The sequence below is a fragment of the Canis lupus genome, chromosome 9 (genome assembly GCF_003254725.2).
Source record: "Canis lupus dingo isolate Sandy chromosome 9, ASM325472v2, whole genome shotgun sequence".
Classification (NCBI taxonomy): Eukaryota; Metazoa; Chordata; class Mammalia; order Carnivora; family Canidae; genus Canis; species Canis lupus.
In genome coordinates, this window is record NC_064251.1 from 4,732,969 (window position 1) to 4,759,820 (window position 26,852).

The window sequence follows — 26,852 nt, forward strand, 5'->3', positions numbered from 1 at the left end:
CGCAAAGCGCCAGGCCCGCCCGGTGCGGGCGGCGCGGGCCTCCTCCGGCCTCGGGAGCGCCGCCCCGGGGTCGGGGGCGCAGGGGGCGCGGGGGGCGGGGCGCGGCGGGGGCTCCGCCCCGGGGCGGGGCGCGGGCGGGGCGCGGCGGGCTCCCTCGGGGTCCCCGCGGGCGGGCACTCGGGCGGCCGCGGCGCGATGGAGGCGCCGGCCGAGCTGCTGGCCGCGCTGCCCGCGCTGGCCACGGCGCTGGCGCTGCTGCTCGCCTGGCTGCTGGTGCGGCGCGGGGGGGCCGCCAGCCCGGAGCCCGCGCCCCCGGCCGAGGCCCGCGGGACCCCCGCACCGCCCGGCCCCTGCGCCCCGGAGCCCGCGGCCGCGCCGGAGGGCCCGGGGGAGCCCGAGGGCCCGGGGGAGCTCGCGGCGGCGGCGGCGGCGCCGGTGGAGGCGGAGGAGCAGGCCGCTGAGGCCAGGCAGGTACGACCCGGCCCTCCCGGGCGCCCCTCCCCACCCCGGGGCCCGCGCCCCCTCCCCCCGGCTCGGGCGGGGCCGGGGACCGGGCCCCACTGCCCCCGCCCCCGCCCCCGCCCCCGGGAGCGCGGAGCCCGCGAGCAAACTCGGGAGCATCCTCCCCCCAGAAGTGCCGGCAGCGCCGAGCCCGCTTGAGTTGTGTGCTGCGTCCTGCTGGGGTTCCGATGCCCGCTCCCCGCTCCCCGCTCCAGGCTCCCCGACTCGGGGCACACCCACCCCTCGCCCTGCACCCCTCCGGCCCACGGCGGCCCGCATCCACGTGCATGCGGCTTGTTTCAAGGTCTGCAGTAATGAGAGTTGTCTCGATAACGAAAAAACAGTCATACTTTGAAAGAAAAGAAAAAAAGCTGCCTTTTCTTGGGAAGCCAGTGTGAAATCCAGACTCCAGAGCCAGTCTCCGGTGGGAAGCGCATAGGGCGGGGCGGCCGGAAGAGGCCTGGCACAAATGCAGTCATTTTTATTGTCACACGTGCTTTGGCACTTTTCCCCTGGGGTTGCAGATAAGCCTGGCCTGGATGGAGCAGAGGAGCAAGATACAGCCCTCCTACAGCGGGGCTGAGCACCCCCAAACCGCCCCTCCTGCTTCTGCCCCACACTCACCCTATGGTTCATCATCAGCTCCGTTCTGACCACTTGCCTGGCTTCAGGACATCCAGATAGATGTGCACTCATCCCCCCTGGCCTCATACACTTTTTCCAGGGCTTCTCTTCACATTCGAAACCTACTTGCGGGCATGAGACCCACATTTCCAGGATTTGAGCACCCTTGACCCCTACAGGCTACCACCCAGGGCCCTGAGTCCGTGGGATCAGAATGCCTTGTTCTTACTCCCAATCCCCTCTTCTTGCACTGGAGGAGGCCTGGAGCAGTTGAAGCCGTGAGCAAGCTGCTCTGGTGCCTTGTCCGTGTGTCCACAGCACCCTACTGAATTTTGCTGGACACTGCAGAGAACCCTTGAGGGGAGAAGGCAGTGAGGCTGGGCCAAGGCTTTTCTCTTTGCTGAGTAAGTGTGTGGGACCCCTCTGAGCAGGCGCTTTGTTTGACAACTGGGTGACTAATTGTGTCATTAGAGCGGATTCTAACCAGCCGGAGGAGGGCTGTTGTATTCCTCCCAGGGAGGACAGACTGCTCTAGTGGAGGCCCAGTTGCTCCTGCTCACCTGGGCCATGGTGACCGCAGGTAGGGTTAGGGCCTGTGCTGATATATTAGGTTCGCTCCCAGGTTTGGGATCCCGCCTGCACTCACAGCCTCCTGGGAGAGCAGAGAGGAATGGGCCTTTCTCAGGAGCCATTTGCTCTCAACCAGCCCTGCCCTACCGTTTACACAGTGCCCTTTCCCACCCAGCAGCAAGTTCTAGATTGAAGTCTTCGATGCCTGTTAGTGGCGCTCAGTAGGGTCTTGATCCTCTGGGTTACAGCACTCCTGAGAGGGCTTTCTACGAGGCCTGTGGGCCCTCAGCAGTTCGAGATCTGGTGGGATGGGGTCAGTGTTGTTGGTCCCGAGCAGCCCCAGCACAATCTGCCTCTGTCAGGAAGACGCTCTTCCTGTGGGGGTGCGTGGGTGCTTGGAAGGACAAAGCACGTCAGAGGGGTTCACGTGCAGGGCAGCTGCCAGATGACTCTGAGAGTCTTGTGTCCCTACTCCCCATGCGACATCCTGTCCCAAGACCATCCCAATGTAAGGGTTATTTTTAAGTCCATATCCTCACTCAGGACTCTGGCCCTTCCCTTGTGGGTTCGGATCCCCAATCCTTGCTGAGTTGCTGAGCTCCCCCCTCAACTCCAGCTGACAAACGCTAAATCATGGCTGGGCCTCAGGCCCTAGGGTCACGTGCGGGGGGTGGGGGACACATACCCCTGTCCCCTACTACTCTGCCTTCCCAGTGGAGAGATTATCCCTGAAAGAAGCTGCTAAGAAATTATCTGAAAATGCACAGGGGCATTTTCTAGAGCAGGTCTCACTGCTTTTTTCTGATTATCATATTGGGTAGAAGGACCCTGGGGAAATGAGGCTGAGGGGTGGGGGCGGGGGGGTGGGCAGCCACCTTGCCTGACTAGTGGTGCTTCTTCTGATCCAATCATCTTTCTGCCCTGCCAGGCCTGGGAGGCCCAGGGCAGCTGCTGCCTCTGATTCACAAAGCTGATTATTGAGAAGGATCCCAGCCCAGGGAAGCAGCCTTCCACTGCGGCTGCGGGTCACTGGGAAGGGTCCCCATGGTGCTGCGGGACAAAGTAGCATAGTGAGCTGAGACACTGGGCAGCCACTGAAGAAACGGGGAAATGGGGGGTGATCAGCCGGCCAGGTCGGGGAGGCTAAGCAGAGGGCAGAGCTCTATTAGTAGAACCTCTTTCTTGTCATATCTCCTAGGGGTGCGTGTGGGGGTGGGCAGTCTGAGGAAGCATGACAGGCATGCCCCCCCCCAACAAAGATTCATGGCCAATAATGTCACAAAAATAAGAGCTGGTCCCTTTTAAGGCCAGGAAACAGTGCTTTTTGGTGATGTGTAGGTTGTGATTTTCGGATCACCACGCTTCTTATCTAATGGAGGTGTGGATTCCAGCCAGGCTATGTCATAGGATTCCCAAACCGTGGTCAAGGTGAAGGTCAAGGGTCCCCCGAATAGTACTAGAGTTAAGTCGGTGCCATAACCCAGACTTCTTGGCATTCGGGTCCTCCCTCTCTGGTCAGCAACCGACTAGACACAGTATCACCAAACACAGAAGAGGCAGGGAGACCTGTCTCAGCTGAAAACTAAAGAGACAAGACGGACAAACATGATGCATGATCCTTGAATGGGTTCTGGATTGGGGCGGGGGTGCGGAGCATCCTGCAGGTAACTTGCAGATCTGTACAGAACATCTTGCAGATAACTGGGATATGTTTCAAATGAACCGGTTATCAGATCATTTTGTTGTCTCGATGCTCAATTTCTTGCATGTGATGCTGGCGTTGTGCTTCTGTAGACCCGTGGCCTTGTCCTTGGGGAGATTGCTGTGTGCCCAAACGTTCAGGGAGGACCCGTCATGATTCTAATAGTTACACGTACACGCCCACACAAGAGAATGGAAAAATGGCAAAATGTTAACAACTGGTGAATCTAGGTGAAGGACGTACAAGTGTTCATTGTTTTATTCTTCCGATTTTCCTGTAGGTTTGGAATTTCCCAAAGTACAGGGCTGGAGAGTACACTTACGGTGATGAGCGCCGAGAAATGTATAAAATTGTTGAAACATTATATTGTTTGCCTGAAGCTTTTATACCACTATATATTCATTATACATGGAAAAAAAAAATACAGTGTTGGGAAAAAGAAACCCAGTGGGGAATTTCTCAGGAAAGGGCTTGGTTTCTCAGACACTCTGGCTGTGTCAGTCTGATTGGGCTGCGCAGCCTCACCCGGGTGTCCTCACTGTGCAGCTGGGCCCTGGTTCACCTTCTGGAGTTATCCTGCTGTTAGGTCTACAGCGTGTCTCCTACCCTCACCATCCCTGTCGCCACAGGTCTCCCCACCCCGACCCCTACAGAGGCCACAGAGTGATTTAGGAGCAGGTGACTCCCCTCCCCCGCCGTCCATCCTGACCTTCGTGATGCCAACGTGTCCCCACTTTCTGTTCTCTTAACAAAAAGCACAGAAGCCAGTGAGTGAAGGGCCAAATAGAGAGTTGGCAGTTGTTCATATCAGTTTGGAATCCTGTCTCCGTCAGCTCGGGCTGCTATAACAAAATACCAGAGCCTCGGAGACCTAAACGGTAGACATGTCCTTCTCCCAGCTCCGGAGGTTGGAAGTCTAACATCAAGGTGCCAGCTAACTCGGTTCCCAGGAAGAGTCCGCTTCCTGGTTTTCTGTGTCCTCACGTGGTGGACAGAGAGCTCCCTGGTGTCTTCCTCTTCTTATAAGGACAATAATCCCATCCTGGGGGCCCCTACTCTCAGGACCTCATGTAACCCTAGTTTACCTCCAAAGGCCCCACCTCCAAAAACCATCACACTGGGGCTTCTCGGGCTTCGACATACAAATTTGGGGAGGATACAAACATTCAGTCTGTAATAGGTCTAGTGATTTACTGCAAAGGACACTGGAAATAGCCCACACATCCATTAATTAGGACATTGGATTAATTAGCAAGTTGGTAGAAATATGTAAGGAAAAGCTCAGAACACAAAACAGTGTGTTCACGGTAATTACAGTGATGAACATCACCAAAGAGGGGACGATGCACAGAGCTGCAAACAAGAGTTCAGTGTTCAGCAGTGCAAGAGAGTATTTTATGCGAAGTCGTTTCAGCTCATAATTTATTTTTTCCCACGTGAGAAAGAAGTCCAGGGACTTTCCTCATGGCTAAACTTTGTTCTTTCTTCCCGAAGTAGTCTTGTTGGCACCCAGAAAATTTAGCTGTCGGTTAGAATTTTCTACTCTGTGGGAAGTAATAAATTTTTAAAGAACATACCTTAAGGAAAAAGCTGCCTAGCTTTGCAGGGTTAGAAAGAAGACGCGGAGCATGCGCCCTTTTACACAGACCCTGTTTGTTGCTCTGTTCTTTCCCGGACCGTCGGCCTAAGCCAGAGTGTGGGAGGGCTGAGTCGGCCCTAGACCGTGGGTGGATGTGCCTCCCGAGAAACGCCCAGTTCCCAGTGGCTGAGGCATTTTGGGAGCAGCTTGAGTCCAGCCACGCTTGGTTTGCCACCGTTAGGGACAGATGAATGAACCAGGACTTTGTTTTGGGGTATTTTTTTTTAAGATTTTATTTATTTATTCATGAGAGACACAGAGAGAAGCAGAGACATAGGCAGAGGGAGAAGCAGGCTCCCTGCAAGGACCCTGATGTGGGGCTCAATCCCAGGACCCCGGGATCATGACCTGAGCCAAAAGCAGATGCTCAACCACGGAGCCACTCAGGTGCCCCTGAACCAGGACTTTGATGGGGTTCAGAAATCTCCTAAAAGGGGTGCTCTGTATGGACTGAGCAGCTTGCTGGGATTGCTAGTCCTGGCTGCTTGGTCAGAGCCGAGAAAGAGGTCTGGGATGCTGCACCAGGGTGCTCCTGCCCTCCTACCTGGCAGGGAAGAAGGATCGGTCAGGTTCTCCTGGCCATAGTGGGTGAAAGAGCAAATGAGATTAACTGGTCCAAAGGAAACCCAGTATGAGAATTCATGGTACCTATTTACCTAATATTTTTCCTCCAGGGGCACCTGCCCCATCAGTTAAGTGCCCATCTTTGGCTCAGGTCTGATCCCAGGGTCCTGGGATTGAGCCCCACATCCAGTTCCCTGCTCAGCGGGGAGCCCACTTCACCTTCTCTTTTTTGCCATTCCCCCTGCTTGTGCTCTCTCTCTTTCTCTGTCAAATAAATAAATAAAATCTTTAAAAAAAAATTGTGACTATTCTGAATAGTCATAGGACTTGGGGGAAGCCATATAACCTCAGTTTCCCCAAACTGAAAGGATTGAACTAAAACGAGCTCTGACCTCTCCTAGAGCTCTCTGCAATCCATGCTTATCTGCTTTCCAGTTACCAACTTCTGTTTCAAGGCCTGTGCGTCCAGGGGTGGGTGTGTGCATGTGTGTGCCCGCATCTAGTATTTGCAAGTAAGAACTCCTTGCATCATTATTAACGCTTCGGCCAACCTGACCTCTGGTTGAGACAACCCTGGGCACGTTCTCAGCCAGAACCTCATTCTGGGACCTTGGTATTAAGAGTGTTTCTCCCGGCCAGATGCTTCTGTGCCGAGGACTCAGTATCTGAGATCAATCCCAAGACAAGCAAATACCTCCAGCGCAGTGGTGTCCTGTGAAGATCAGTAAACCCTACTCTGGGGGTCAAGCCATTCTTATCTTTATTCTTCCTAAAGTCTTGCCAGTTTCTGTGGCCATGGTTGAGGGCTCCTTAGAGACTTTTTTTTTTTTTTAAGATTTTATTTATTTATTTGTGAGATACAGAGAGAGAGAGAGAGAGAGGCAGAGACACAGGCAGAGGGAGAAGGAGAAGCAGGCTCCATGCAGGGAGCCCGACGTGGGACTCCAGGATCACACCCAGGGCCGAAGGCGGTGCTAAACCGCTGAGCCACCAGGGATCTCCTCCTTAGAGACTTTCAACACTAGTCACCTGTCTTCTGTTGTTGTCCTTAAAGTTGGTCATGGTCAGAGTTCTTCTTCAGCCTGGTTGGCCCCGAACACGGTGGTCTCATGTCCCCCGCCCCCATCGTTCTGGTCACAGCAGTCCGCAAGCTCTCCGCCCTATGCTCAAGCGTCTCCATTTATCACCACCTCCCGCCCCAAAATGTAGACACTAAAATTCCACCTAATCCTTGCTGATAAGGGGAGAATGCACATCGCTGCCCCGGGGTGGTTTTTTACGAAGCATTTGATGCCCTCCAAATCCTCTTTGTAGGAACAATGCCAAAAACCGTTAATCTGATAGGATTGGATCTGGCATGCTTGGCCATCGGAGCAAGAGAGTGTGCCTAGGGCTTATGAATGTGCCCTCAACTGGGATATGAGGTTGGAGTCCAGGATGGCCCTTTTCGTCTGGACGGCTGAACTTGGCCCCCAGCCTGGCTCCTCCTTGCCCTGGGGCGCTGTGTGCTGGCACAGGGAACACCAGGTCTCAATCTCTCCGCCCCTCTCCCCCAACCCCAACTCAGGAGTCCGCGTCTTACCCAGGACTCTTGCTTTGTTCTTTGTCCGTGCTGGAAACACTCATGCTCCTATCAAGTGGAGGACTCACTTCTAGACCTGTCTTCCAGAACACGCTGGCCTCTGCCCTTCCCCTGATCCATAGCTGATGGTGCCCAGCCGCTCCCTGAGCCCCACCTCATGTGGCCGGCTGCCTCCTCGACACCTGCCCGGGGTGGTCCAGTGAGCCCCTGAGACCACCGTGAGGCCACCCTGTCTGTTAAGACTGTTCTGGACAGGTTCCCTCCAGAGACCAGCCCCATGTTTATAACATGGAAGCCACAGCCACATTCTCCTGCTCCAAGCCGTGTGGTGGCCTCCGTCACATACTGAATAAATTCCGAACTCTTACCACGGCCCCAGTGGCCGGCTCTGCCTCCTGTCCCAGCTGTCCCCTCGCCCCCTCCAGCACAGCCACAGTGGCCTTCCCAGTGCTCAGACGCACCGGGCCTGCGCCTCCTCTGGAGCCTTGGGACAGGCTCTGGGCCCTGCCGAGCAGACCCTTCCTGGCCTAGACTCTCACACAATGGCTCCTCTTCACCTTTCAAGTGTCTGTGTCCCCGAGCACCTTTGAGGATACAAACTGGCAATTCATCAAAGGTTTTATCAGCTAGAATTATGTCTTGGGGCAAAGGACATCAGATCAGTGGTTTTCTTACATTTTTTTAAAAGTGCTAGATCTGTTTTGTTCTTCTTTAAGCCTAGATGGAAGTCCAGTGCATAAAGCAAAAGCAGAACTTCCTTGGGGTGGGGTGGGGTGGGGAGCGGATCTTGGGCCCTATATTCCCACTCCCCCCTTCTTACAGCAATCCGTTCGGTCGCCCCCACAGAGCTCCAGGATAAAAACGAAGCTCAAAACCATCCTTGCCGGGTCCTGTGAACCCCAGAGGACCCCACCCAGACAGAGGAGGGAGGGGGACCCAGAGGTGAACGGGGAAGGGCAGACCATGTGCCCAAGGCCTTGTTCCCAAGGGTGACCCCAAGTTCCAGCCCGCCTGCCCATGGCACCCGCCCCCCCATGGGCTGGAGAGGAAAGCACCTCTCCATTAGAGACCCTGACCTCACGGACTGGAGGCATTAGAGACCCTGACCTCACGGACTCCAGAAGCCCAAGAACCTCAAAGGCCAGGGATTATTTGAATTCAACACGGCAGCTGTCATTTTAGAGTTTTCGTGGGAAAAAGCCATCGTAAGGCTAGCATTTTAAGATGTTCTCAGAGCAAATGAGTTGCAGGAGATTAAGTAAGGTCAAGGACATGGTGCCGTATTGGGCACCGAGTGATTGGCAGGAGCGTGGAGAATGAGGGTGAGTCCGGACTTTTCCAGGCGGGTGGTGGCGGTAGAGAAGTCAAAGCGGAGAGGAAGCAGCAGGCGTGGATCCCCATTCCCAGGCCGTGACGAAGTGTCCAGGATGCTGTGACCGCAGAGAAAAACTGGCGAGTTGAGAGGGGCCAGTTTAGGATAAGAAGACGTCAGTCCGTTGTCTCGGGGGATGCACCTTATCCCGCTGCAAATATGGATTTAGAGGGTTGGCCGGAGCGTCCTCTGCCTGGAGCTGTCACTTAGGCGTGCGGTGGCTGAGCTGTTAGACACGCGGGTGGAGGGAGCCGCCGTGACCTCTGCCAGCCTGCCCTCCCCCCCACCAGCCTGCACAGGCGCCCCGGGAGCTGGCGCCAGCTCTGCGCCCTCTGCTCGCCCGCAGCTGCTCCCCTCCGAATGCAAAAGATGAACAGCCTGATTGCCTAATGGAATCTTTCTGGAATGGGGGTTGGGGGGGAAGAGCCCTGTCAGAGCCTCTCTGCCTGCGGTGGGAGCCGGGCAGCAGCCCCTGCACCCTGCCCGTTCTGGGTGCCCACCCCAGAAACCTGCTGCAGACGTGGTGTGCAGGTGGATGGGGCCTGGCCCAGGCCGCGGAGAAGCCGTGGGGGATCGTGCAGGCCCCTTGAGAGCTCCCTGCTCTCCCTGTTGGCTGCTGCAGGGGAGGGAGGGACAGACGTCCCCGTGGAGGTGGACCCGTGGGCCTCTAAAATCACCCTGGGTTATCCAGGGGGCCTGTTGTGGCACAGCCGGGCTCAGCCATGGTGCTGCTCACAGGGGCCAAGCAGGTCCTGTGTGCAGGACCCGGGGCCGAGCCATCTCCTCAGAGAGAGGGAAAGATATCTGCTTCTCTGTCTGTGTCTGCCCCCCTCACCCTCTCCCTCCCTCCCTCCCTCCCTCCTCTGCTTCAGCGCCTGCATCAGGCCTGGATGGGCCAGGGCGGCCATAAATGGCAATGTGCTGCCCGCAGGCTCGCACTGGCTCCGAGAAGCCTCCCTCCTTGGCCTCTGGGAGCCCCTGGCCCCTGTGCTCTGCCTCCCCCGAGCCGTCCCTCCACTGGAGGAAAAGGCGGATTTGGAGAAGTGTGTCGGGACCCGGGAAGTGAGAACTTGGGCCCTGTCCAGTAGTGGAATGCCGGGACTCTGGTCAGTGAGGTGATGGGCTCGGGTCCCGGCCCGAGACCGCTCTGGGGACCAGCCAGGATGACGGTAGCTGTCTCAGAGGGCGTCACCCATTCACAGCTTCACGAACCTGATTTCCTTTCCTTAGAGCACGGTGTGTTGGTTTGCTAGGGCTGCCATAACAACGTTCTGCAGACGGGGCGGCTTAGAACACCAACGTTCATTTTTTCCAGAACTGTGAGGTCCAGGCGCGGGCAGGGCCGGTCTCTCCTGGGACCTCTCTGACCCTGGCCTGCCGGTGCCGCCTTCTCGCCGCGTCCTCATGACACCCCTGGTGTCTCTTGCATGTGTCCCCTTCTTACACATCTCCTCTTTGAAGGACACCGCTCAGATTGGGTTGGGACAAGGCCTCACTGGCCTCACTTTAACTTAATTCCTTCTTCAAAGGCCTTCTCTCCAAATGTAGTCACAATCTGAAGTACCAGCAGTTTGGACCTCAGCTTGTGATTTTGGGAAAGACACAGTCCAGCCCACAACACACAAGGACCGTGCAGCTCTCTCAGGACCAAGGGGACCAGTGGTGACATCTGGCTGGCTTGCGATCAGCGCTCTGAGCAGCTGTGTGGTTGTGCTGCAGCCCAGCTCCGTGGGAAAGCAAGCCCAAGGGTGGAACTCCAGACCTCAAGACCCCCAGGGGATTGCCTGTGGCCAGGGGCAGCCAGCCCTTCGCAGATTCATTCAACAAACACAGAGCCGATGGCCAGAGTTCCTTAACCTCCCAAGTCAGGCCTGACATCTCTCACCTGCACTTTTTTTTTTTAATTTTATTTATTTATTCATGAGAGATACAGAGAGAGAGGCAGAGGGAGAAGCAGGCTCCACGCAGGGAGCCCGACGTGGGACTCGATTCCAGGACTCCAGGATCACGCCCCGGGCCGAAGGCAGGTGCTAAACTGCTGAGCCACCCGGGAATCCCCTCTCCCCTGCACTTTGAAAACGCTTCTTGGAGTTTCTCCTGCCTCTGATCTTGCCCTCGTTACCCCATTCCACTTCCTGCTCCAAAAATGCCAGCCTCTTCCTCTTTCTCCCCATTTAAAAGATGCTGGGAGCCCATTGTCACCTTGTCCTCTCAGAGATGGGGAGGCCGGGGTGGAGTGGCCTTGGAACAACCACAGCCAGGGTCTTCTCCGAACCCTGGGACCAGAGCTCCCTTCTCCCCAAACAGAGTCGGGCCATGGGTCACATCTGCATGCTGGTCCGTTGCAGGAGGGGGTCTGTCCTGAGGCAGTGCCCCATCCCCCACCCCCCACTTCCACCTCACACCCCACACCCCACCCCTGGGCCCACAGGCTTCCAGGGGTATCCTCCAAAGGAAGGGGGTTTCTGTACAGACAGAAAAAAATGAGTGGCCAATTCAGCACTGTTTTCCAAACTTCACAAAATCTAAAACAAAACAAAACAAAAACAAAAACAAAAACTCTTTTAAATTGCATCCCCGTATATAAAGTCACAGAAGCACACCAGAAATTTTATAAATCGGTATCTCTCTCTACCAGACATGTAACACTATTTATCTTCCATTTAATTCTGGGATGCAGGGGTATCCCCAAAGTCTTGGTGTAGTTTTAGGTTTTAATAACTTGAGAAGTGTAAATGCTACAAAGCTACAGCACACGTCCGTTGAATATTTACTTATTTAAATTCTTCTTATGCTTAGCTACCTGACATTTGAATGCCAAGTTTTCCATTTTAATTCCTTGTGTGTGCCAGAGTCTGGATGGGTGGGCAGGGGGACGAGTCCTCTCCCCCGGGCACCTTGGTGAGCTGGCCAACCTCCGTTAACATGATGTCCAAGCTGTCAGGTGTGCATCAAATCCTCGCAAGATCGAAAGGCTGGAATCACAAATGCGATCCCTCAGTTACTGAAGCTCAGGCCATGAGTATTGTTTTCAAAGTCCAAAAATCAACTACAGCCATATCTAGCACCAGACTGTGGTAATTACATGAATTTGAATGAGAAACGTCAATTTATTTAACATGTAAATAGCCTCTCCAGGGTCGTTTTCTTGCTATGTTTGTAGCATTCATGCTTCTGAAATTATTAAAGCTGAAAATGACACTAAGACCTGGGTCGCACATTTTTTTAAAATACCGGTAGCAACCTCTCAATTGCTTTCATAACCCGCCAACGGGGTCACAGCTACAGCTTAAGAAGCAAAAAATAAAAAAATAAAATAAGAAGCAGCACATAAAAATAAATAAATAAATAAATAAATAAATAAATAAATAAATAAATAAGCAGCACACTTCAAAAGTCAAGTGCAAGATTCAAAGTTAGAGCAGCCTCTCCCCGGGAGGGTGTTGGCAGGTCAGCCTTTGCTGGGTGTCCCTTGGGGACAGTGGGGTGTGCCTCAGCTCTTGATTTTCTCACCGTGCACGGCCATTATTTGTGCAGATGTCTTTCCAACTGGATCATGAGCTCCTTGAGGAAAAGATTGTGCTCGTATCTCTTTTATCTTTGTGTCCGTCACACGTAATGGGAGAATCGGCCACCTCTCTAGTCTCAATATTGGGCTTATTTCTGGGGTCCAGCCCTGAACAGGTTAAGGGCAGTTGTCTCTCTGTTTTCTCCTCTTCCTTAAAACACACACACACACACACACACACACACGCACACACGCACACAAAACCTCACTGACTTCACAGTTCAGATACCCCTGTGTAGCATTTTTAAAATATGTCGAGTAATTCATGCATATTATTAGAAAATCCAAATATACTGAAATGAATCAAATGAACAGAGAAGTGCTGCCCTTCCCCCCGAGGTAGCCCTTCCCCCCAAAGGTAGCCACTGCTAACAGTGCCTTGCGTGTCCTTCCAGAAAACATTTCCTCAGCGTTTGGAGCGTTTATGTGCATCTCCATTCTTATATTTATACCAAGAAGGTTGCCCCTCTCACACTGTGCTGCTTCTTGCTGCTTCCTCTTGGTAACTTATCCTGATGCATTTCTCACATCAGTCTGTACAGTTGCCTGCTTTTTAAAGCACTGTATTGGGGACGCCAGCTGGCTCAGCGGTTGAGCGTCTGCCTTGGGCTCAGGTCGTGATCCCGGGGTCCTGGGATGGAGTCCTGCATCGAGGTCCCCTCAGGGAGCCTGCTTCTCCCTCTGCCTGTGTCTGCCTCTCTCTGTGTCTCTCATGAAAAAAATAAATAAAATCTTTAAAATAAATAAAAGCACTTTGTTGCATGGCGTATCCACATTGTGATATATTTAACCTGTTAACATTGTGCTGCACACATTAGCCAAATATATCTAACTCTAATATATTTAACTCAAAGTCACGAACATGTCATCGTTTCCAGTTTGGCTTCTTTTCTGCTGCACATAATCAGAGTCCTTGTATAAAAACCTGAACAGATGGTTTTCTAGTCCAGAGCAGATCCCTAGAAGTGGGTTTGCTGGGTCAAAGGGGTGTCTCCTTTTCCTGCCTCCCCTGAAGAGGCCTGCCCCCCTCCCCACAGACGCTTTGCTGTGCAAAATCCAGGGGGCATCTGGACAAGCCCCACGTACTGACCGGCGGCGCTCAGGGCAGCGTGGCTCACATCTCGATGGTGCAGAGCTTGATGGACGCTGCTAAGAGGAGAAGTCCTGCTCCTGCCTCCCACCCAGCTCCTCCTGGCTGCACTTTGTGTGATCCAGAGAGCAAGAAAATGACAGGCAACTCAAGGCCTCTCAGGGTTTGCCACTCATGACCTGCTGTTGGGCTTGTGCAAACTTGCAGGCCAGCTTCGCTCGCTCTGTTCTATGAGGGAGCCTGCTGCCAGCCCCTCCGAGCTCCTGCGGAGGCTGCACCTCTGGGAACTGAGTCCCAAAGGCCTGAGCGTGCCACCCTCTCAACGCAGGCGGCTCACTCCTGTGTGTGCTTCCCTCTCATCAACCTGCGGGTTTGTGCATATTGGCTTCCCGTCACAGTTCCCCGGGTCCCTTGTCCCCACCACGCCCTCAGTCCCTGTGGCTGGAGGATCCGCACATCCCGGTACCCCCCGGGATTCCTGCAGGTTGAAGTCACTCCTTCCTTCCAAGAAGGCCATCTTGGGACACTCCTTCCAGCCATCCGTTTATTGAGTCCATTTGAGGGAGAGCGCTGGGCCTGAAGGAGGTGGAGCTCCAGTTTGGGGAAGATAGATGCTGAAACTGTTAGGGGTAGAAACGCAGTGCCAGGGGCATCAGGGTGGCTTAGTTGGTTAAGCTTCTGTCTTCGGCTCAGTTCATGATCTCAGGATCCTGGGATCGAGCCCTACGTTGGGCTCCCAGCTCAGTGAGGAGTCTGCTTCTCCCTCTGCCTCTGCCCCCTGCTCATGCTCTCTCTCAAATAAATAAAAATCTTAAAAAATATACTTTTCTCAAAAAAAAAAAGAAAAAGAAAAAAAGAAATGAGGTACCAGGAAGCAGAGGTGGAGTCTGCACTCACCAGCACAGCTTCTCTGTGACGGCCCCGCCAAGGTGGGCCCCAGGTGCTAGCCTTCCCCGGGTGCCCCTCCCTGGTCCTATCAGCTAGAGTGGCGGGTGGGGGTCCCCAGTCCCCTTACCAAAATGGCATCCAAAGGCTTTGACAAGGGCAGCCCGGGTGGCTCAGCGGTTTAGCACCACCTTCAGCCCAGGGCATGATCCTGGAGTCCTGGGATCGAGTCCCACGTCGGGCTCCCTGCATAGAGCCTGCTTCTCCCTCTGCCTGTGTCTCTGCCTCTCTCTCTCTCTCTGTGTCTCTCATGAATAAATACATAAAATCTTTAAAAAAAAAAAACAAACAAAGGCTTTGACAAACACCCACCTGGAAGGGGTGAAAGGACTGAGGTTTAAGGTCAAAAACACAGCTCCCCAGCGGACAGACTCCCCCTTGTCGTCTTGGCCACACAGCGTTTTCATGGAGATTATGTGGATTCCACCGCTGGTTGATGGTGGCCCCCACGGGGGTCCTCCTGGCCTCACCCAAAGAACAGGCACCTGTGCTGTATGGTCATGCTGGCCCTCAGCGGCTCCTTCCTCTCCTGACGTTCCGCCCACCGCTGCCCCATCTCCCGGAGGCGGGCCCTGGTTTCTGGTCCACCACTGCTGCGGCACATCCCTCCTGCCAGTGGGCCAGGGTCAGGTCGCTTTCACCGAGGGGTCAGGCACCTGGATGACCCTATCAGAGTGAACCACCCCGAGCTCTGGGCCCCAGGTGCTGAGTCTCTCCTTGTCTTGCAGGAAGAGGAGCCAGAGCTGGAGCCGGAGCCACAGCCGGAGCCGCAGCCGGAGCCGCAGCCAGAGCCGGAGCAGGATGGCCCGGAGGGACCAGCCCAAGCAGGGCCTGAGGAAGAGGACGGTGAGTGGGACCCGGCCTCCAGGTGCAACCCCCCGCCCTGTCACCTTGGCTCTTTCTGTCCCCTCTTTCCTGCCTCTAAACTGTGAGTTGTCTTCCAATACGGAGGACCCATCATGCCAGAAAACCAAGCACCCTGACCTTCCACTTCCTGCCGCACCTCCTAGCTCTGCTCCCAACACTGTGCATTTCAGTTTCTCACTGAACCTCTCCCTTATGGAGACAAAAGCCACTCACAGGCCGTTACCCAGGTGTTCTGCACGGCGAAGGCCCCACGGGAGGAGACGCCTGATTTCCAAGCAGCTCAAGTACCTGGCCAGCCCTCCCTGCCCTCAGAACCTGGCTGGCCAGGGGTAGGGGGCAGGAGTGACCCTGAGCATGAAGGAAACTGGCCAGTTAGAACCTGAGCAGGTGGAAGGCAGTGGGGTTGCCCTGGGCACCCACGGGGGCCAGTGCCCTGAACAGACAGAGAGCCAAACGCGGTGTGGGTTTCTGCTGGGTCCTGTCGTGTTTTATTGCTTTAAAACAAGCAACAAGAAAGCAGCATGTCAACATTTGTTAAATCTATATGCAAAGGACGTGGAGGACTTAATACTTGTACTCTTGTGTGTGTTTGAAATACTTCATAATTTTTAAAAAAGCGAGACTGTTGCCGTGACTTTCAGCCGACTGCTGGCAGGGGCAGTGGAAAGAGTGGGTTGCAGGAATGCAATGACCTCCGCTGGTGTGGGTGTGTGGGCGGGCGGCCGGCTGCACTGGGGGGCCCACAGCTCCCCATGAGGTCCCGCAGGTCCAGGCTCCTGTCAGTGCTGCCTCAAAAGAACAGGGAAGGGCAGGCAGCTGCAGAGGCTCGGGGGCTGGTTCTCCCCAATCATCTGCAGGTTTAGAGATGCATGGCACCTGTGCCTGGGGTCTGTCCCTGCCTCGTGGCCCCCCTTCCCCCCCCCCAGGCAGCTGCAGGGATGCCAGAAGTCAGGATCCTGTTAGTGACTCGGGGACCCAGGAGCTGTGGCTGCTAGAGGCCCTGCCGTGGCAGCTAGAGGCCCTGGCCAGGACAAGAGGAGGATCACCAGCCTCCCACCCAGCCATGGGCCTTGTCATGGGCCCTCTGTCCTTATCTGACTGCTGCCCCCGGACACCCCCCATCCCCCAGCCGCTTCCTGTGAGCTCTGACAAGGCGAGGGAGGGGAGGTTTAGGGCCCCAGCTGTCAGAGGAAAAGAGGCGTGGGCCCCCAGCCCCTCTGCAGTGAGCAGCTCAGCTCTCGGGCTAATTGATTAGTGTCGCCAAGATGCCCTCCCTAAGCGACTTGGCAATTCACAGAAGGCTACAAGAGGAAGTCCTGCTCCCGGGAGGCTCTCACATTGAAACCTCCTGGTCTAGCAAAATTGGATGCGACTGTGGATCACTTGGTACACCACATGTGATGTGATTAAGTGAAAGGCTTTTCTGCCTGGCCCGGAAAACATAAAACTAATCAGGCCTGCCCCCTAAATTGAAACCTTGAGTAGTGCCCAGCTGGCAGAATTTTTTGTTTTATTTTTCTAAAACATAGCAACACAGTGACCTTGATGTTGAGGTTAATTGGTTTTCTTTGTCCGTTGCCTCTTCTCGAGGTCCAGAATCGAGTGTTGGTGTGTTGGCTGTGAGCTCATCTGAGACCGCAGCTCTGTGTCAGGCTTTTTTTTTCCCGCCCCTCTGGCAGGCTTTTCAGAGCTTTCCGGATAACCAGGGACCCAAGCCCCTCCGACAGCAGCTCTGAATTACTCAGCAAAGTGCCCAGATCCCCAGATGCAGGCAGTCCATACCTGGTGCTGTTGGAAGCTCCTGGTTCTGCGGGCCTGCAGGAAATGGTACTTTCCAGCCCTTTGCTGGTCAACCTGAGCAGAGCTCAGCCTGGAGGAAGAGCTGGCCCGTGGGGGCCGCGGTCTCTGGTGAGAGGGGGTGGGAATGGATTCCCGGGTCTCTGCACCAAGCCTCATCTCACCCGGAAGAAGAATGAAGGCCCCTCAGGATGATCCGGCCCCTTTCTCCACCACCCAGTGCCACTGGCCTCCTTACTTTGCTGGGTCGGTCTCCCCAGACACCACAGGGCTTGCTCCCTCTCAACTACCACCTGTAAATCCCCTCCTGATGCCACTCCCAGCCTACCCCCAGGGAAACTTCCAAGCAGCCCCCTCACTGCCCCACTCCCCTGTCCTTTCTGCAGAGCACTCGTGACCAACTTCTAACTGTATTTTACTTATCTTTGCTTACTATATGTTTTATTCACTGCTAAGTCCCCAGCACCTCACACAGTGCTCACTAAATATTTGCAGAAAGAATGAAGAGCAAATGAACTCTTGTACAGATGTAGTAACTTCTTCCTAAGGCAAAGCTTCAGCCCCTGAGCAGTTAGCCGGGGTGAGGGAGCCACAAGCGGACTGTGCCCTGGGAGCCGGCCAGCATTCTCCTCCTGGGCGAGGCTTTGGAGAGAACAGGGCCCTCCTCACATGACATTTGGGTTCTGAGTCTGCATCCAGAACCTTCTTCCTTCGGCCCAGAGAGAACCTGAATCCAAAGGGCTACGGCCTCCACCCTGGACCCACATCAGCTTGTCTAATCAAGCAGGACAGGTGCCAGCTGGAGGTCAGGGTGGCCTGGGGCAGGATGCAGAGGTGTTCGAGATTCCTGACATTGGAGTGGCAGAGAGGTACACTCTCTAGAACAGGACTGAAAAGGACTCCATGTGTGGGAGGGTGATTTGCTGGCCTTCGCATTTCCCTCACTCAATTCTGTACGCCTTAGTGGAAACTAGACAAAACCAGCCATTCAGTCCCTGTCCTGGGGACGGCCAGGGGTTGCCTGCCCTCCACCTGCTGGGCTGAAAGACCACTTAAGGGCATAGCTTCCCAAGGGGACTCTCTCCTCCCGGATGCTCAGCCCAGGGCTATGCCCTGCAGTGCTTTTCTCCTCCGCCCTGCAGCCTGTGCCTGTGTGCCCAGCACCTGCCCTCGCTCCCTGTCACTCCGCTTCTCTGCCCAGACCTCTGAGGTGCCCGCCTAAGGCCTCGAGATGGTTTGTGTGTTCTCAGGCAGCTAGGAGTCCGTTCTCTGGGACTGGCAGGTCCCTATTCAGTAACATGTACCGACTTTGATGCCCAAATTCAAAACTGTGTGAAAAACACTACATCCCTCCCATGTCCTACTGTAGGCTGGATGCATTGTTTCAGATTTCTAATAACCGGCAGGCACCCCAAGCCCCAGAACCCGGAGGATCTCAGCAGAACGCTCAGGAGTCCCTGTGCCTCCCGGGGGCCTGGGACCCAAGGAGATGCAGGGGACGTGGCCATCACATAGTAGTGATGGGGGGCTTCAGAGACGAGGGTAAAGCATCCCCCAGACAGCAACTCAGCGGGAGCCTTTGCCGGAGAGGGGCAGCCGGGCAGCTCTGCGGGCAGCTCAGCCGGGTCTTGGGGGGGGCCCATCACTGGCTGGGTAGAGCTGCAGGCACCGTGTGAGGAGGGGGACTGATTTCTCTCCAGCTGCTTCATCTTTGTCCCTGTATCCCCATTTCAAGTTCCAAAGAGCTCCTAAGCTGCCGTGGGATTTCACAGAGTGTGGGAGGAAGCCCTGCCGGGTGGAGACAAAAAGTCGCAAGCTCCTGAGGCCTGGCAGCCCGGATGGCATGGGGTGGATGCAGGAGAGGATGGGGCCAGGCAGCCAGCCCTTGGAGCCAGCAAAAGGGAATGAGGACCCCAAGCCTGTGGGAGGCCCCCCTGCACTCAAGGCCTGCGCCGGCTCTGACCCGTCTCCTCTCTGCAGGGGGAGAGGTCTTCTCCTTTAAATACAGCCCGGGGAAGCTGCGGGGGAACCAGTACAGGAAGATGATGACCAAAGAGGAGCTGGAGGAGGAGCAGAGGTAGGCCGCACACCTTCCCCGCGGGAGCCCCCCCCCCCCCCACATGCTGTCCTGCCCCTGCCCTGCTGAGCAGGAGAGGAGGCCCGCCTCTGGCCAGCCTCCTGCCCCACCCCCGCTACTCCTTTATTTTGGTTTTTGGGGTTCTGTCCTGCTCAACCAGCCTCAGTTTCCCCAGAGACGGGCCCCTTGGGGAGCCCGGGAAGAGGGCAGGGCGGCTGAGCCCCTCCCCTGCCCACCTCGCCCCACGAGCCACCCGGGAGGAGCCTGGAGCAGAGCCGGCTATTCCCTCACACGTACAGTTCATGACAAAACCGATCCATCACTTGGGGACAGGGTGCGATTCTTCCTGCTCATCCGCTCGGCAGCTCCCCTGCCCCCATCGCCCGGCGTCGGCGTTTGTTCTGCTCCACGGAGCTCCCACACAACTGCACGCCTAGCTTCTCAGCTGTAGGACTGGGCACCCCCCACACCCTGCTGGGCACCCACTGCACACCGCGGGCCTCCGTCCCCGAGTCCTCTCCACTCCAGCCCGCTGGGGTGCTGAGGAACGCCCTGGAGGCAGCAGGACAGCTGTGTCAGGCCACGGGAGAGAACGGTGGTCGGACTCCAGCGGTCCCCCCACGACCCCCCGGTTCAAACTGGAGTCTCAACGGGAGCCCAGGCTTGTATGCTTGTGGTGACCCCCACCTGCTCCTTAGCACAGGCTGGGGTCCTAGGGTCACAGACGACAGGAGGTTATTCGAATGCACAACTCAGCCACCCTTTTGGTGCCGCTGGTCAAGCCACTCAGGGTCCCTCGAAAGTCAGAAGCCGCTCTGCCCAGACCCCCATTTCCCCTCCTGCAGCTGTCACCAGCTCTTCCAAACCTGGCCTGGAAGGCTCTTCCCCTGGGGCGGAGGGGTGGCAGCCTGGGCCCAGCCTGAGGAAGATCCTGAGCAGGGGAAGGTGGCCTCCAGGGGAGCCCCTGGCCCCCCACTTGGTGCTGGTGACACTGCCTCTGGGTGTGACCCAGTTTGCTGCCTTTATATTTCAGGATTGAGCTGACCTCTGACCTCACTTCCCTGTAGCAAGTTCCTTAGGTCCTGAGCCACACATATTCTTGCAAATCCTTTTGGTAAGGAGATTGACTTCTCAGACCAGTGGTGCTTCCCTCCTCCTGTCTGTTAACGTGTCCCCAACACGACTGGCGCGGTCTAAACCTCCCCGCTCCGCCGCCTCCATCATCAGTTGATACATTGTGTGCACGGTGCGGTCTCGCTCTCCGCCAGCACGGGGGTCGCAGTGTGACCGGGTCCCTCTGTCTGGGCTGCAGGGTTCTGGGAGCCCAGAGGACACAAGTCCCTGGTGGGCCTCGTGGACCGGCTGGTGGGGAGCTAGCGCCCCCTTGTGAGGCTGGGGCAGAACTGTCGTCCCCCAGGGGAATTGCTGGGTGTCCCCCTGCCACTTCATCCCAAGCTGTGGGACAGGCAGGTTGTTCTGGTCAGAGGAAGGGGTGGCAGAGGCAGTGCTGTTCAGTAAGCTCAGACTGACCGGAACACAGCCACTCTTTAGTTTTCCTGTTGCAATGGAGACCACATGGCGCAGAGGGCCCAACAGAGTCAGTATCGGGCCCTCTACAGGAAACGTTTGCAGGCCCTGGATTAAGGATGGGGAGCGCTGGGTGCACCTGCGATCCCGCGAAGGTCCCCATGGACGGAGCCAGGTGCTCGGGCAGGTGCCTGTGGATGTGAGGAGTCAGTGAAACCGGAAGGACCGGTTAGGGACAGATGCCAGGCCTCAGGCGGGGGTAGGGGGTGTCAGGTCTCCAGGGTTACGGGGCTCAGAGCAGGCACCCCAGAAAGAGGGAGGGGAAGGGGAAGTCCCTTCTCTGTTATGTTCAGACAGCAGACCCTGCATCGCCCAGGAAGGTCTTTCCTGCCAGGGTCTTGGGGGACCTCTGGGGCACCGAGTCACACTTGGCTACTCCGTGGGGTGGAGACTGTGCCCCAGGGCAGCCCCAGGGTGAAGGAGGCTGTGCCCCAACTTGAGATGAAGGGGCTAGTGGACTTCATGGCCCTTAAACACACGGTCCCCGCAGAGTGGAGCTGGAGTTCACGTTCATTTTCATTCCTGTCCTTCCCCAGCATGCTCCCCACGGCTGCTGCACGCATCTGCCTGCTGCCTCCTGCCCCTGCATGCGCCCCAGCCAGCTCACGTGGCACTGCATGGGGCCCCGTGACTCGCACACCTCTTGCAGCTGCTTCTGTCCCTCTCGTGGTGATGCTTGGGGTTGCAGAGGCTGGCGAGTTTGGCTCTGTCTCTCCATCTACAGCTGGGTAGTTCCCGTGTGGCCCCGGGAGAGCCGGCGGGTGCAAGCTCGTTCTGGTCCCAGCTCGTCCCAGCTCGGTCTAGGAAACTGCCCTGGAATTCTAGTATGAAAAAGAACACGTATATTATCGTCAAATCACTAAAGCCACAGGAGCCAAGTATGCTCTCTTCTTTGCCTGTCAAATTCTTTCCGACCGAACTCTGCCTGTTTCTAATCCCTTTCCTGGCACTCTGAGTCCCAGTTGAATTGCAAGCTAGTTCACCAAAAAATGCTGCAAATCCCTGACTTTAAATTAACTCAGCTACCAGAGCAGTGGTATCCAGAGCCCAAATCCTTAGCGGTCACATGGTCCAGCATCCCCTAAAGCCTCGCTTTACAAATAATTTTCAGGGCCTAGCACTTAGGAAGCAGGACTAAAATCAAGACCCCAGATCATTCCTCTGCGTGTTTCAGTGGACAGTCCCACCCTCGGAATTGCTCACAGATTCAGGTTCCCTGGGCACAAGAGGCAGATAAATGGTCAGGGTTGCAAATCCAGAGCTGGTGGCTGCCTAAGGAAGACTGCTCGGTCACTGCCTGCCCCCTCCGCCAGGCCTTCTCCTGGGGCCCAGGGCTCTCACAGGCGTCCCTGGCGTTGCCACGCCTGCCTGGCTGGTGGAGGGTGCCTTCCCACCGCAGCTTCTCTGGGAGGTGCCATGTCCAGCCTCAGTGTGTGGCTGGGACAATGGGCTTTGCAGGCTGCTGATAGAGCCTCCAGCTCCCAGAGCTAGTGAAGCTGGGGAGCTTGTCAGGAAAAAGAAAAAGCACCCCTGTCCCCTCCTCTCCTGTGTGCCGTCTGTTCTTCCCACCTCCTGGTCCAGAGGACAGTGTAGACCAGGCTGGCTCTGATAGATGGGAACCTGGGTTCCCAGCGCCCCCGCTCCATTCTGAAGGTCCACAGAACGTCCTGACCTTTCTGGAAAAGGACACGACTCTGGTGGAAGGTGCCTGGTGCAGCAGAGCAGGCAAGGGTGGGAGGCGGCCCGGGAGCCCAGGCTGTGGGACATTCTGGCATCCACAACCTGGTGAGTCCATGGAGCATTTGCCAGTATGAATGTCTAGAAACACGCGTGACTCTGACCTCCAGAAGAGGGCGCTGGAGGGACAAAATTGAGGGCCTGCGTTCCCTGGAAGAGACTGCGAGCTTCTGGGTGTCATTTAGAAAAGGTGTGTGTGCATCCTAGGGTGCTAGTGTCCCCAGAGGGAACAAAACCCCACCAGCGGGAACAGGAAATAGTTGAGTGTGACAGGACAATCTCAGTGGGGGGGGGCAAAGGTCAGAAGCACCCAGTATGTGACCTAGAGTCGGCCCCGCCTCCCCGCCCAGGGTCCAGGTCTGCCCCCCTTAACTAAATGCCTCCCGGACTCAGGACTCAGAATGGGGTTTGGCAGGCTGCTGAGGGCCAGTGCCGGGTCAGGCGGGCTCTGGGGAACAGTGTCCTGCTGTAGCCTGGCTTCTGCAATCCCAAACATCCTCCTCCTCATCCCCATTCCCCCTTCCTCCCCCACCATCCGTGTAAGATGGAAGAAGTAAAATAAATGATCTTTTCTCCCTATTTCTCTTTACAGAACCGAAGAATAATGAAGTTATCATTAGCCTCCTGCTAAAGGCTTTTCCTTTTGGCATCTAAAAAGCTTGAGAGATAAAATGGAAATCCCCAGAGCGGAGCCATGCAGGCTCCCGGGTGCCTCTGGCCTGCACAAATGTGCTGGGACCCAGCCCCTCCATCAGGACCTGTCCCTCAGCGGGGAAGGTGCTGGGAGCGCCTTGGCCCCCCGGGGTAGAGATGCTCCCCCCTGTTGGTGTGCATTGCTTGGTTAAGCAAGGGTTTCGTAGACTTGGATTTGTCTTATCACCGTACCCTGCTTTCCCCTCGCCCTTCACACCTGTGCTATCACCAATGGCAGCCACCTTGTCATTTTAAAACCAGCAGAGCTTCATCCCCGCCCCGCCTTTTCCTTCACTGGAGCCAAATTGTGAAAGACTCTGAGGCCTGCCAGACCAACGAGGCAAAGCTCCTGTGCTGGCTACCTGGCTCAGGGATGGTGGACGTCCTCCTTTCCCTGGGGGCCCACTTCCCTCTTTCCATCTGGGGGGCTCGGGTGTTGGGGGTGAGAGAGGAGAGTCGCAGCGGCAGCAGTCCTATTACTGGCCCCACAGCGGGGAACCAGCGCCAGCTATCGATTTGTGTGGCCCTTAGACTTCATTTAGAGGAGGCTTGAATCCGCCCCTCTTGTGGCTTGAGAGGCCTTTTCACTGACGGCTCTTCCCAGCGCAGCCGAACCTCCACCTCCGCTTTGGCAGAAGCAATAAGACTAGTTTGCTTGAAATAGGTTTCTTGACGATTATGCCTTTTCCTAGAAGGTTTCGTAGGTAAGTTAGAATTTCACCAGATAAACGAGGTCAGCCCCAGACCCGTTTCTTGGAATTTTATATCGGACAATATTTATACTATACCAGCCTAATCTGCAGTTTTTAGATGCGTTGGTTAAAACAGATTTTTTTTAAAGCAGTAAGTTTATAGAAAAATTTGTTCCATTTAATGGAAGGCCGGGATGCCACCCCCTGGGCCATGTTACATTCCCAGCCACCTTCTCTGGTCCTAAAATCAGGTTCAGAGGTGTAGTGCAGAAAGGGCACCGTGTGCAAGCCTCATCGAGCCACGGGACGAGTAGATCTACCCTGGTTAGCACACGTGTCCCCACGCAGCAATAACAGCAGCCTCATCCAGGCTGGGATCTTACTGATACAGTAAGTAGGTGACTCCCTCCAGGGTAGTTCCCTAACTAGTTAGTTGTCTGGAATCCTGAACGTGGCTTGTAGGCACCAAGCCTCATCATGTACTCCCGATGGCTTGGATCTGTGTGTTCAGCCTTTGTTCAGCCCAATAAACTTTGAGTAGATGACCTCGGTTACTGTGTGTTTTTTCAGTTTTGCTGTGTTTTTAAGAAACAGTCTCCTCTGAACCCATTAAAACATGAGCTCGCTCTCATTTTGATGCCTGTTACTCTCTAGCAGAGGAGGAGTCCTAGGTCTACCCCAATGCCCAAGCGCCACAGCCATCAAAAATACCTGAGAATCTGTGTGCATGCAAGGTGGGGGGTGGGGGGTTGTGATTCCATCCAAGTTGCTCAGCACACACAGCCTTTCAATTCACAGTGCTTTCTTCGGACTGTAGGGTACAGAACACCTACGGCAGGCTCCTTCTCCTCCACACGGGAAAACAGACTAGAGATCGCATTCCCAGGGTGACCGAGAGAGGCTGGGATTTGGGACTTCAATATTTGAGTTTCTAGATGCAGCTCTAGCTAGAAAGCCAAATTCTGGTCGAGAAATATGGGGTCACCGCAGAAGGAATCCATTGGGACACATATAAGACCAGACACTGGGACTCCACGCCACCCCAGGCAGCATTATGGGTGCTGGGTAGCCTGGCGGTCGTTCCAAAGCCCTGCCACGGGGGACACGCGGTGTGTGTATGCAGGGAGGGGCCTAGAGGGCCGGGTGCAGGGTGCAGCTGTCCACACAAACCACAGAAACCAGAGGCCAGCTGTGCTGACGGCACCGCACATGGAGCGGAACGGGCGAGCCCCAGGTCGCAGCTGCCCTCTGCGCTTGTGCCCCGTGCCCCACCCTTGCACCCGGTGCCCCACCCTTGCAAAATGTTTGCGCTCCTGGGAGTTGTCCCGTGCGGGTCAGATGGTGTGGCCGAGCCTCATAAAGATAAATACTTGGGTCCCAGCTGCCCATCCAGCGTGGGCCAGCTCTGTGGTGGGAGGGACGGTCCCCCCGCTGGCCATAAGGTATGTGGGCAGAGCAGGAGCAGGCGCCCCTTCCTCCGAGCAAGGAGACCCCGTGGGCACCTCCGCCCACACCCCTGCTTCTCAGCTGCTAATGCTTTCTGCCCTCACCCCTCACAACTGAGGCTGCTGCTAACACGTTCCTTCATGGGCTCGCTCTCGGGCCACTTAACAGAAGGGGCCTCCCCCCATCGACCCCCCTCCCCCAGGACGTGCCAGGTCAACGCTTGAAAGGGGGCCTCAGGGAAACCTGGGTGGCTCAGCAGTTAAGCATCTGCCTTTGGCTCAGGTTGTGACCCCGGGGTCCTGGGATCGAGTCCCACATCGGGCTCCCTGCAGGGAGCTTCTCCCTCTGCCTGTGTCTCTGCCTCTCTCTGTGTCTCTCATGAATAAATAAAATCTTTTGAAAGAGAGAAAAAGAAAGAAAGAAAAAGAAAAAAGAAAGGAAAAGAAACAAGAAAGAGGGCCCCCTGGGGGAAACAGAGGCACAGGATCCCACACGTTCACTTGGGTCCCCAGACCCGTGGGGCAGAACCAAGACTTAGAGCCTGCTTTAGGACCTTCCAGCGGAGGTGGTTCGGCCAAGCCAGCTCGTGGGTTTTGAGTGGGTTTTGCTTCTGTTTGACTTTCTCCTTCCTGGAAGGCAGGCACAGCAGCGGCCGAGAGCAGGGTCCCAGCCCCGGCGCACTCGGCGTCCCGCACCCTGCGCTGGAGCACCTTCTTCCTCTCTCCTCTCTTCCCCACAGAGTGCAGAAGGAGCAGCTGGCGGCTATCTTCAAGCTCATGAAGGAGAACAAGGAGACGTTTGGGGAGATGTCCGACGGCGACGTGCAGGAGCAGCTCCGCCTGTACGACATGTAGGCCGCCTGGCCCGCGAGGCCCTGTCCCTTGCTGGCCCGCCTTCAGTAGGCCGTCCCTCCGCCTTCAGTAGACCGTCCCTCCGCCTACGTAGCCGTAGAGGCGTATCACACATGGATTGCGCGGTTCCCACAATTTAGGCCTCATTTTACAGGAATCGGGATCGTTGTCCTCAGAGTTCGACTTGTTTGCTAAGAGAATGCTCCCCTGCTGCTCGCACCCATGCAGTTACGGAAGCTTCCAGAAAGCCTTCTGAAGCAGATTGAGGGCGCGGCAGGACCCATTGCCCATCTCCCCCATAGCACCCCTGAATCCTTTCCACACCAAGTGCCCAGTGGGGGTGGGGGTGGGGACCGTGCCAGTGGCGCCCAGCTGCTGCCCGCACCGGCTCTGAGCGTCCTTTTAGCAAAAACTCTAACTCAACACCCCCCTTCCATGCTGGAACAGATCAGTGCTCTCAGAGTTGAGACCCCCCGAGAGCTTCTCCCATTTAAGCGTGAGCCTTCCTTCACCCATGAGGAAGGCAGGCTCATTTGAGTTATTGTGTACCCAGAACGATGCTCGCTGCTAGATAGAGCAGTCAAGGCTGCGACACGGTGCCCACCCTTAGGGGGACTACGGTCACCCAGAGAAGACACGCATATGCGCGCGGAGGGAGCATCTCCCCAGACAGCATGCAGTGCTGTCACCCCAAGGTGACCTGAAGAGACAGTGTCTGGGAGGCCTTAAGGGGTCAGTCCCCTCCCAGGGGTCAGCCAGCATGGGATGATGCAAATGCAGCAGCTCCCTGGGCTGCACGGGCCCTGGTTTCTGTTCACCCCATTAGCAGGAAAACTCAGAGCACGTGGAGTTGGGGGTGGGGGTGGGGGCATCTGCTAAAGAGAGGACCTATGAAGTTCTTACCAATATTTTGTATTTGCTGAAATAAAGCTAAGTCAACACAATGAA

General features: G+C 55.9%; 1 protein-coding gene across 1 annotated transcript; it reads left to right on the forward strand.

Annotated features, from left to right (window-relative positions):
* Positions 1 to 194: 194 nt before the first annotated feature.
* MXRA7 (matrix remodeling associated 7) lies at positions 195 to 26,852 on the forward strand. Its single transcript, XM_049113891.1, has 4 exons — positions 195 to 471; positions 14,886 to 15,003; positions 18,802 to 18,898; positions 25,793 to 26,852. The coding sequence occupies exons 1-4, from the start codon at positions 196 to 198 to the stop codon at positions 25,905 to 25,907; spliced, it is 606 nt and encodes a 201-aa protein (XP_048969848.1). The 5' UTR covers position 195; the 3' UTR covers positions 25,908 to 26,852.

What these genes read in the sequence shown, in the direction of transcription:
- MXRA7 (XM_049113891.1), top strand. Translation starts at nt 196, where the DNA reads ATGGAGGCGCCGGCCGAGCTGCTGGCCGCGCTGCCCGCGCTGGCCACG. An exon ending in AGGGCCTGAGGAAGAGGACG is followed by an intron (nt 15,004 to 18,801) that starts GTGAGTGGGACC and finishes TCCTCTCTGCAG; the next exon opens with GGGGAGAGGTCTTCTCCTTT. An exon ending in GAGCTGGAGGAGGAGCAGAG is followed by an intron (nt 18,899 to 25,792) that starts GTAGGCCGCACA and finishes TCTTCCCCACAG; the next exon opens with AGTGCAGAAGGAGCAGCTGG.